The sequence below is a fragment of the Nyctibius grandis genome, chromosome 10 (genome assembly GCF_013368605.1).
Source record: "Nyctibius grandis isolate bNycGra1 chromosome 10, bNycGra1.pri, whole genome shotgun sequence".
NCBI lineage: Eukaryota > Metazoa > Chordata > Aves > Nyctibiiformes > Nyctibiidae > Nyctibius > Nyctibius grandis.
The window spans coordinates 16428959-16439119 of NC_090667.1; the positions used below are offsets into that span (position 1 = coordinate 16428959).

Below are 10161 nucleotides of genomic sequence, written 5' to 3' on the forward strand. Positions count from 1 at the left end.
CTTTGCCACCAGCGACAGCCCAACTTCATTTTCCTGCCTCTGTATTCAATGCCCCGTGGAAGCCCGGCGGGGGGCCGAGGAGAGGGGTGGACCCCAGCCCCTCCTGCCCCAGCTCTGTCCGCCAGAGGAGTCACTGACGCTGCAGGGCCAGACCCCCCCAGAAGCTGCAGAGCCCCCCACTTTTATCTGTCTTTTTGGGGGGGTTATGTGGCATTTCAGGGCTGGGTGATGTCGGGGTGGGGGTCAGGGGGATTTGTCAGAGGGTTGGGGCTGGGGGGGCTGCAGAGGGGGGGCACAGGGAGCCCAAACCGGGGGGGCTGGGCCTGCTGCACCCCCAAAGGGCTGGGGAGGGCCAGGGCCAGGGCTGGGCTGGTGGCCCCCCCATGGCAGGGGGGGAGAAGCCATTGCCCCAGGAGTGGGGATGTGCATTTTGGGGGGGGGACCCCAGCCTGGGTCTGCCCGGGGTGCCGGAGGGGGGCTTGGCCAGGGCAAGGCCGGGCCGGCAGCTGAGCCCCCCATGCAGGGCCCTGACCCCCCTGGGGGACCCAACCTGCCCCCCCAGCCATGCCAGTACCCCCCGGCTGGGGTGCTGGGGCAGAGGGGGGTGCCGAGGGGGTGTTCTGGCACCCCAAATATTTTGGGGCGGGGGGTCTGTGGGCAGTGGGGCCCTCCCGGGCAGGGCTGCAGGCAGTGACCCCCCCCCACGTGGGAACGTACCCCCTGGGGGGGGCACATCCTGCCTCCACCCATGGGTGCTCAGCCCTGGGGTTTGGGGGTGCTCCGTGGGGGGGGGGGGGAATGCGCCCCCATCCCATCCCTTGTGGGGGGGGGGGACATGGCCCCAAATGAGGGGTCACTCATCGCTGACGTGAGTTCGCCAGCACTCAGCCCCTCCAGCAGCATTGGGGGGGGCGGCCCCCCCCTCCCCAAAACCTGCATCTGTTCCCATGGCAACGCCAGAGCGAGGGGAGCCGCCCATTGGCTGACGATGATGTCACCGCAGGGCGGGGGCGCGCCCCCCCCCCCCCCAAAAAAATATGGGTGGGGGAGGGGAGCTCCGCCCCTGGCCGCCCCGCCCCTCCCCCGCCCCTCGCGGCCCCACCCGCCCCACCCCGGGCACCGCCCCGGGGGCAGAAGGCGGCGGCGGCGGCGGCGGGGGATGCGCTCGGAGGAGCCGCGGGGGAACGTGAGTTTGCGGGGGGGGGGGGGGGGAAGCGGCCGCTTTAAGCTCGCGTGGGGCTCTTAAAGGGGCCGCGCACACCGGGGGGGGGCGGATTGTAGCCGCGCGGGGCCCGCCGGGCCCCCCCCGCTCTTCCGGGGAGGGCGCCCCCGCGCGCTTGGGAGGTCACCGCAGGGGGGCCCCGCCCCGCCCTCCCCTCCCCCACCCCCTCCCACGCCCTTTGCTCTTAAAGGGCCCGACCCACCTCGTGTGCGTGTGTGTGTCCCCCCCCCGCTCCGAGGGTGGAGCGGGGAGGAAATTCCTGGGGGGGGTGTGACCCCCCCCACACGCGTGTGGGACATGGATGGGGGGGGGGACACAGCCGGGTGCGTTTTCCCACGCCCCCCCCCCCAAGGTGACCCCGCATCCCTCGCTGAGCTATTTTAAGGGCAAAAAAAAAGGGGGGGGACACACGTCGCTATTTATTCCCCCGACGTGGGGCTTGGCGGGGGGGTGGTGGGTCCCCTCAGCCCCCCCGCCCCAGAACTGGGTGGGTTTTGGGTGCGCCCGGGCTGAGGACGGAGGAATTCAGCTCAGCGATGAATGTGCGGGGGGGGCAATGAGGCTGGATGGGGGGGGGGCAGCGGGGCCCCCTGCCCACCCGGCTGCCACGCACACCCCCCCCCCAGCCCCGCGGGGGTGCAGGGCCCCCCCCCAAAGAGGGGCTGCGAAGGGTGCCGGGGGGGTCCCACCTCTGTGCCCCTTCCCCGAAATGGGTCTGGTTGTGGGGACCCCCCCGGGGGTGGGGGGGGGCTCTGGGGGGGTGTGGTGGGGTTGGGGGTCCCCAGCTGGTGCGGGGGGGCAGTTGTGTGTCCCCGTGGGGAGGAGGGTACCTGGATGTGGGTGTGTTTGGGGGGGGTCTGGGTGGGGGGGTGTGTTGGGGGTCCCGGGGGTGTTTGGGGGGGGTGTTGGGGGGTCCCTGGTTGAGTGTGGGGGTCTTGAGGGGGTGCGTGGCTGAGAGGGGGGCTGTTTGGGGGGGTCCCTGCTTGCGTGAGGGGGGTTTTGGGGGGTCCTGGTGACTTGTGAGTGTGGGGGGGGTCCCTGGCTTTGGGGGGGGGGTCCCTGGCTCAGTGTGTGTGTGTTGGGGGGTCCCCAGCTGAATATGTGGGTACTGGGGGGGGTCTCTGGCTCTGCGTGAGGGTGTTTGGGGGGGGTCCCTGCTTGTGTGAGTGGGTTTTTGGGGGTCCTGGTGACTTGTGAGTGTGTGGGGGTGTGTTTTTGGGGTCCCTGGCTTTGGGGGAGGTATTGGGAGGGGTCTTGGCTGGGAGTGGGGGTGTTTGGGGGGGTCCCCAGCTGAATATGTGGGTACTGGGGGGGGTGTCTCTGGCTCCGCGTGGGGGTGTTGGGGGGGGTCCCTGGTGATAGGTGTGAGTTTAGAGGGTCCCTGGCTGAGTGGGGGGTGTCTGGCGGGGTCCCTGGCTGGGTGGGGGGGTGCTTTGGGGGGGTCCCTGGCTGCGTGTGGGGGTGTCTGAGGGGTCCCTGGCTGTGTGTGGGGGTGTCTGAGGGGTCCCTGGCTGTGTGTGGGGGTGTCTGAGGGGGTCCCTGGCTGGGTGGGGGTGTGCTTTGGGGGTCGCGGTGCCGTGTGAGCGTGGGACGGTGCGTGTTTTTGGGGGTCGCCGGCTGCGTGTGGGTCTGTGCTGGTTTTGGGGGGGGGGGGTCCCTGGCTGTGCGTGTGTGTTTTAGGGCCCCCCCCCCCCCCTCCATGTGCGTGAGGGGGCTGGGAGGCTCCCGGCTGCGCGTGTGTGTGCAGGGCGTGTGCGCTGGGTGTGTGCGCTGGGTGTGCCCCGGGGAGGGGCCGGGCCGGGCCGCGCGTGTGCCCGTGAGTGTGCGTGGGGGGCTCGGTGTGCCCGGCGCGGGGGGGACGGTGTCTGCTGGCAGGCAGGTACGTGCTGGGGGGGGAGCCCTGGCCGTGGGGGGGTGCTGGGGGTGTCAGTGCTGCCGTGGGCGGGGGGTCCCCCGCGGCGCCTGCCTGCGGGGCACACCCACGCGTGACCGCGGGGACCACAGCGAGGGGGTGGGGGTCCCTATTGCCGCGTGGGCGTGTGTGTGGGGTCCCCTCGGTGGGGGGACCGGGGTGCGCAGTGGGCTTGGGGGGGGGGGGGTGTCTCGGGTGGGGCCCTGCCCGGTGCCTCCCGCGGGGGCCGGGCCGGGCCGTGCCCGCAGCCCCTCCCTGCGCGGCCGGGGCCTTTTAAGGAGCTCCACCCCGGGCCGAGCCAGGGTGGAGCCGCGGGGCCGTTCACACCTCTCGCCCGGCCCGGCTCGGCACGGCTCGGCGCGGCCGGTGGAGCGCGGCGGGGAGCATGATCCTGCCCGCGGAGGGGATGAGCGCCGCGCACCCGCGGAGGAGCCCCCCCCCCGCGCCGCCCGGGCGGTGAGTGACCCGCCGCCGCCTTCACCCCGGGGTGGGGTGGGGTGTGGGGGGGGGGCCGGGCGGGTGGTGCGCGGCGGCGGCGCGGCCCCTTTAAGGCGCGGGGGAGGGGAGCGTGGCGGGGCCCGACACCGCCCCGCGGCGGCCACACCCACTGCCCGCCCCGCCCGGCCCTGGGGCGCGCGGGGGGGGCTCGCGCTGCGGGGGGGGCGCGGGCACAAAGGCGCGCGGGGCGGGGCCGCGGGCGGGGCGCGCGGCGGGGGCGGGCTCTGCCCTTCCCGCCCTCGGCGCGCGCCGCAGCCCTCGCGAGGGGCGGCCGCGGCCTGAGGGGCCCCCGGGAGCCCCCGCCCGTGCCCGGCCGCTCCCTGGCCGGGGGCACCCACCGGCCCCGCAGCCAGCCCGGGGCCTTGGCGCCCGGCCCGGGGCAGCGTCCCCATGTGCCGCGTGGGGGGAGGCCGGCAGGAGCCCCTCGCCCCCCGCCCCGTGCCTCGGTTTCCCCGTCCCCTCACGGGCTGGGGGTCTCTCGCAGGGCCCGGGGAAGGCGACGCCCGCCATGAGCTCGTCGGCGCTGCTGGCCGAGGGCCCCCTGGACCCGCCGGTGCTGCTGGCCGACATCAAGACGGAGCCCCCCGAGGAGCTGCTGGCCAGCGACTGCGGCCAGCCCCAGGCCGAGCCCGTCGATCTCTCCCTCAACAAGTCCAAGGTGGCGGCGGCCTCGGCCCCGGCGCCGCCGCCCCCCGCCTCGGTCCAGTCATCCCCGTTGCTGGTGGCTCCGCCGCTGCCCGCTCCCACCACCGTCTCCATCTCGCCCTCCGGCCTCAGCTCCACCTCGGCCATCCCGGCCGTCCTCTCGCCCGGCTCCATCCTGGCCTCCACGCAGGGCAGCAGCGGGCAGCAGATCCTCCACGTCATCCACACCATCCCCTCCGTCAACCTGCCCAGCAAGATGGGCAACCTCCAGACCATCCCCGTGGTGGTCCAGTCCCTCCCCGTTGTCTACACCACCATGCCCACCGACGGCGTCACCGCCATCACCGTACCCCTCATCGGGGGGGATGGCAAGAACACCGGGTCCGGTAAGGGCACGTGGGGGGGAAACCCTGAAATTTTGGGAGGAGGGTGGGGTCCCACCTCCTGCAGCGGCACCAAAGGGGATCTGATTTTTCCACCCTGGGGTGTCCCCCCCACACACTGTCCGCATCCCCACATTTGCCACCTTCACCAAACCCCCCCCAGGGCCCTCAGACCCCCAGCCTGTGCCCCCAAGGGGACACGGGGAGGGCAGGGGACACGTGGGGCATGGCACTGCCTGCCCTACCTGCCCTTCCCACCGGCTGCCCGCTGCCAGGGCTCTGGTTTCAGTTCAGCTGCCACCCCTGGGCCCCCCCATCCCCTTCCCCAGGCTATTCCCAGCTTCCCACCTTATGCAGGTTGGGGGGCCTGCATCTCCCCTCCTCTGGGCAGGGGCAGGCAGCCGAAAGGGGTGCCCCCCCCCCAAGTCTTGCCCTCCGCCGTATCTCTGCACCCTGTGGCATGGGGGGCTTCTCCATCTCCCCGACTTGATTTTATTTTTTGGGGGGGGGAGCAGCATTTGGGGCACTGTGGGAGCAGTGGGAGGGTTGTCCCTCTGGTGCGGAGGTGGTTATTTTTGGGGGGGTGTCTCTGTTCTCTGCTCTCAAGCCTCACCCCCTCCCTCCTTGTTTCTCAATAGCTTTTCTTTCCCGCCCCCCACCAGTGAAAATTGACCCGACCTCCATCTACCCCATGGACATGAACAGCGACAGCGAGGACAGCGCCTCCGAGAGCGGCCCAGCCCCTTTCCAGGACCTCCAGAGAGAGTGAGTCTCCTCGTATGTCCCCCCCACCCTGTCCCCCCCCCCCCATGTCCCCAGGCACCCCGGGGGGGTCTGTGGGCGCGGGGGCCGCTCCCTCCATCCCTCCCTCCTCCCGGCAGGCCAGCGGCGCGGGGGCAGCGAGCCGATTCCCCCGACCTGAAGAAGCGGCGCATCCACCAGTGCGACTTTGAAGGCTGCAATAAGGTCTACACCAAAAGCTCCCACCTCAAAGCTCACCGGCGGATACACACAGGTAGGGGCCAGCGCCGCACACCCCCCTGCCTGCGAGGGTCAGGATCAGTGCCCCTGGCTCCCAGTGGGCTGGGAGCACCTGAGGATAGGCTGGGGGGGTGGTGGTTGTCCGTCCCTGGGCTCGGGGTGGCCCTTTGGGGGTGCTGGCACCCTGTGCCAGGGCTGGGGTGCACTTTGAGAGCTCGGAGAGGCTCTTTGGGGGTGCTGGCACACTGCAAAAATGAGGGGGGGTCCTTTGGAGGCTCAGGGTGTCCTTGGTGCTGGCTTCCTCTGCCAGAGACTGGGGAGTCCCTCTGGGGGCTCGGGGTGCTGGCACCCTGTGTCAGGGCTGGAGGGTGCCCTTTGGGGATGCTGGCACCCTCTGCCAGGGTTTGGGGTGGCCCCCTTTGGGGGGCATTCGGGCTCTGTGCTGGGCCTTTGGGGGTGCTGGTACCCAAGGCCATGCCCCAGGGATGCTCCTGCCTCCCGCCCCCAGGTCTGGTTATGGGGCACGGCCCAAAATACCGTCGGCGGGGGCACGGAGCCGTGTCACACGTAAGAGCAACGCTCGTGCAGCCGGTGGCGCCAGCGGGCCGTGCTGAGGGGTTCCCCTGGCCATGGTGGCCCCGCTGCAGCCGAGAAACCCTCCTTTTTTTTTTTCTATAAGCGGGTGGCAATAATTTTTGCAGCGCTGACCCCCCTCTGCTCCCCTCCGCGCAGGCGAGAAGCCCTACAAATGCACCTGGGAGGGCTGCACCTGGAAGTTCGCCCGCTCCGACGAGCTGACCCGGCACTTCCGCAAGCACACGGGCATCAAGCCCTTCCGCTGCTCGGACTGCGACCGCAGCTTCTCCCGCTCCGACCACCTGGCCCTGCACCGCCGGCGGCACATCATGATGTGAGGAGCCAAAATCCTTGGGGCACCTGGCTGGGATGGGGGGGGACGGCGGTGGAAAACGGGGGTGCAACCCCCCCATCCCCCCCCCGGCTCGATGGAGGGACGTTGGGAGCGGAGAGGCTGAGCTCTGCCTGGCGGTGGGCGGACTGAGGCCGCTCCAGGAGCCCCACCGGTGCAAGATGGTTTCCGGACTGGTCCTCCTTCTCCCTTGCTCCTGAATCTTGTTTTTTGCTGGGCTTCTCCTCCCCACTCGCAACATCTGGAGGCTCCTCCTTGACTCCTCACCCGTGGCAGCGGCCTCCAGACCTGCACGTCTGCCTCTTCATCCTCTTGCCCATCTCATGTGCTCGCTGTCCCCTGTCACCCTCCCAGTCCCCGCAGGCAAAATCTGGAAGCCATGGCAAGGACAGAGGTGGGGGGACCTCTGCCATCGCCCCCCTGCTAGAGCTGCCAGCCTCTTTCCTCTCCAGAAAGCTGCTGCCGCCGCGTGTCCCTGCAGGAGAGGGGACTCTGGCACGTCACCTGCATCCCTCGGCATGTGCTGGGCTTCACAGGAGGTGCCGGGGGCACGCAGGAGGGCCAGGAAGAAAAGGAAAAGCAAGAAGTGTGTGGGGGGGGAACAACAAGCCAACAGCACGCTGCAAACAAGACCACCCCCACCAAAAAAAAAGGGAAACCCTGGGGAACGTGGAACTGTGATTTTACGGGGGGTTTTAAGGGGAGGGGCTGCCAGCTCTCCGTTTTTATTGAAGACTATGGGGCAGTGGAAGCGTTTCTAATTTAAACAGGCAGACTGTGGCCACACACTTTTCTTGTTAATTGTAATTACTATTTTTGTGGGGTGCCCCCCCCCTCCCCAGCCAAACCCCCCCCCCCAGTTGTTGCAGGGGCGGCTCCGCTTTCGTGCTGGGAGAGTGGCAGGATTCAGGGTTGGAGCCTTGGGGCTTGTTGGGTCGTGGGAAGGGTGATGGGGGGCTGTGACACACCCCCGTCCCCAACCAGTACCTGTGGGGCTGGTTGGGATGGGGGGGGCTTCCCAAAAGCTCTCTTTGAGCCCGTGCCTTTGGCTTGGGGGATGCTGGGCTGCTTGGGGAGGGGGGAACTGGTGTGGGGAGGGCCTGGGAGGGGGCACAGACCCCCGTCCCCTGAAAACAGCTCTGGCAGATGTTTGGGAAACTGCTTTTTCTCTCTGCTTTCCATCCGCCGGCTGAGGTGTTCCACGGCACAGAGCTTGTCCCCAGCCCTGCGGTGGCCCCCGACCCTCGTGGGGCTGCGCACGGCCGGAGGGTGGGTGCAGCTGGCGGCCGGTCCCAAGCGGGGGGATTGGGGCCAGATCTGGGCGAGGGGATCGAGTGCCCCCTCAGTAAGGTCACAGGTGACACCAGGCTGGGCAGGAGCGTTGATCTGTGTGAGGGCAGGAGGCTCTGCAGAGGGATCTGGACGGGGTGGATCGATGGGCCGAGGCCACTGTGTGAGGGTCAACAAGGGCAAGTGCCGGGTCCTGCCCTTGGGGCACAACAACCCCACACACCGCTACAGGCTGGGGAAGAGTGGCTGGAAAAGGACCTGGGGGTGTTGGTCAATGGCAGCTGAACATGAGCCAGCAGTGTGCCCAGGTGGCCAAGAAGGCCACCAGCATCCTGGCTTGTGTCAGCACTAGTGTGGCCAGCAGGACTAGGGCAGGGATCGTCCCCCTGGACTCAGCACTGGTGAGGCCACACCTCGAATCCTGTGTCCAGTTTTGGGCCCCTCACGACAAGCAAGACCTTGAGGTGCTGGGGCGAGTCCAGAGAAGGGCAACGAGGCTGGAGAAGGGTCTGGAGCACAAGTGTGATGAGGAGCGGCTGAGGGACCTGGGGGGGTTTAGCCTGGAGAAAAGGAGGCTGGGGGGAGACCTTCTCACTCTCTACAACTACCTGAAAGGAGGGTGTGGTGATGTAGGTGTCGGTCTCTTTTCCCAGGTAACAAGTGACAGGATGAGAGGAAACAGCTTCAAGTTGCACCAGGGGAGGTTTAGGTTGGAGATCAGGGACAATGTCTTCACCAAAAGGGTTGTCAAGCGCTGGCACAGGCTGCCCAGGGCAGCGGTGGAGTCCCCACCCCTGGAGGTATCTAAAGGACGTGTAGATGTGGCCATGAGGGACCTGGTTTCGTGGTGAGCTTGGCAGCGTGAGGCTTGTGGCTGGACTCTGATCTTGAGGGCCTTTTCCAACCCAAGTGACTGTGATTTCGGTGAGGTCTCTGTGTGTGTGTGTGTCCCCGTCCCGCCGCCTGGTGGGACCCCCAAGCTGGGGGGGTCCATCTTGCCCCCGTGCTGTTTTCCAAGCCCCGGGCTCAGGAGGTGCGTTTCCCTTTTCCATTTTGTTGTTAAAAAAACAAAACAAACCGCCCCAACGACATGCAATTTTAAACTCTTGAGCTGTGATATTTATACAAAACTTGTTTTGACCTTTTTTTCTACACAGGAATAATATTGAAAGTAGGTGAGTTTCCTCCGTGTGTGTCGTGCTTTGCCGCAGGGATGGGGACCAGGGCAAAGCGTGGGCAGCGGGAGGAGAGGGGCTGACCTGGGCAAAACATTTTTTTTTGGTTTAATAATCTCCCCTGTCCCAGGAACTGAAGGAATTTCGGAGCTGTGGAAAAATGTGGCTTTTCCTTCCTTTTAACCATCTCCAGTGGGACACCGACCACCGCCTCGGCCTGCTTTGGGTGCAGCGAGGCGAGCCCCTCGTGCCCTGCTGCGGCGCCTCCCCGGACCCCCGGGGCGGAGAAGGGGGATGAAAAACCCCTCCGAGGTGGCAGTGAAGGGGGTTGGTGGTGTCCCCCCGCGCCCTGGGCAGGGAGAGGGGCTAAAAACCCCCCTGACATCCTCCCCTCTCGCTGCGGCTCCTGCTGCGATCCCTTGGCTCAGTGGCTTGTTAAAAATGACTTTTTTTAAAGGTAAAAATGGCTTTTTAAAGGTAAAAATGACTTTTTAAAGGCAAAACCGACTTTTTTAAAGGTAAAAATGGCTTTTTAAAGGCAAAACCGACTTTTTAAAAGGTAAAAATGGCTTTTTTAAAGGTAAAAATGACTTTTTAAAGGCAAACCCGACTTTTTTAAAGGTAAAAATGGCTTTTTTAAAGGCAAAAATGAATTTTTAAAGGCAAAAATGACTCTTAACGGAGCTGGGCCGAGCATCCCCCAGCCGCCTGGGAGCAGGCGCCGGTTTTCCAGGGAGCCGCGTCGCTCCGGAGCCGCGCTGCCCTCCTGCCGCCTGCTCGCGTTTGCCGCCGGGGGAGCGCCCAGCACGAAGCGGCGCCGCCCGGGCCCCGCAGGCACCGAGCGATGGGGTTTGCGGGCGGCTCCGGCCTTTGCGTGTCAGACCGGGAGCCCTTCGTGACCCGGACCGCACGGGGAGGCCGCGGCAGCCCCCTCCGGTGCGAGGGGAGGTGCGGACCCCCCGCGGGCAGGCGGCCGGGCGCTGTTTCCGCAGGGAAAGGGGCTTCGTGTGCGGCGCCTCCCCCGGCCCCGCCGCGGCAGCGCCTCAAGCGATCGGCTGCGGCCTCCGGCGGGGCCGGGCCTGCGGGGGGCGGTGGGCGTGGCCGGAAGGGGCGTGGCCGGAAGGGGC

At 67.5% G+C, this 10161-nt stretch overlaps 1 protein-coding gene across 4 annotated transcripts; it reads left to right on the top strand.

The window, feature by feature from the left end:
* The first annotated feature begins 1119 nt into the window (after positions 1–1119).
* Positions 1120–7357, top strand: KLF8 (KLF transcription factor 8). Of its 4 annotated transcripts, none has more exons than XM_068408671.1 (5): positions 1120–1186; positions 4117–4663; positions 5299–5425; positions 5542–5675; positions 6374–7357. In XM_068408671.1, exons 1-5 carry the CDS (start codon positions 1160–1162, stop codon positions 6553–6555), a joined length of 1017 nt encoding a protein of 338 aa, XP_068264772.1. In that variant the 5' UTR covers positions 1120–1159; the 3' UTR covers positions 6556–7357. The 4 variants fall into 4 exon arrangements, with proteins under 4 accessions (XP_068264772.1, XP_068264773.1, XP_068264771.1 ...); XM_068408672.1 differs by having other exon boundaries at positions 5323–5425; XM_068408670.1 differs by lacking the exon at positions 1120–1186 and adding an exon at positions 2883–3101.
* The last annotated feature ends 2804 nt before the right edge of the window (positions 7358–10161 follow it).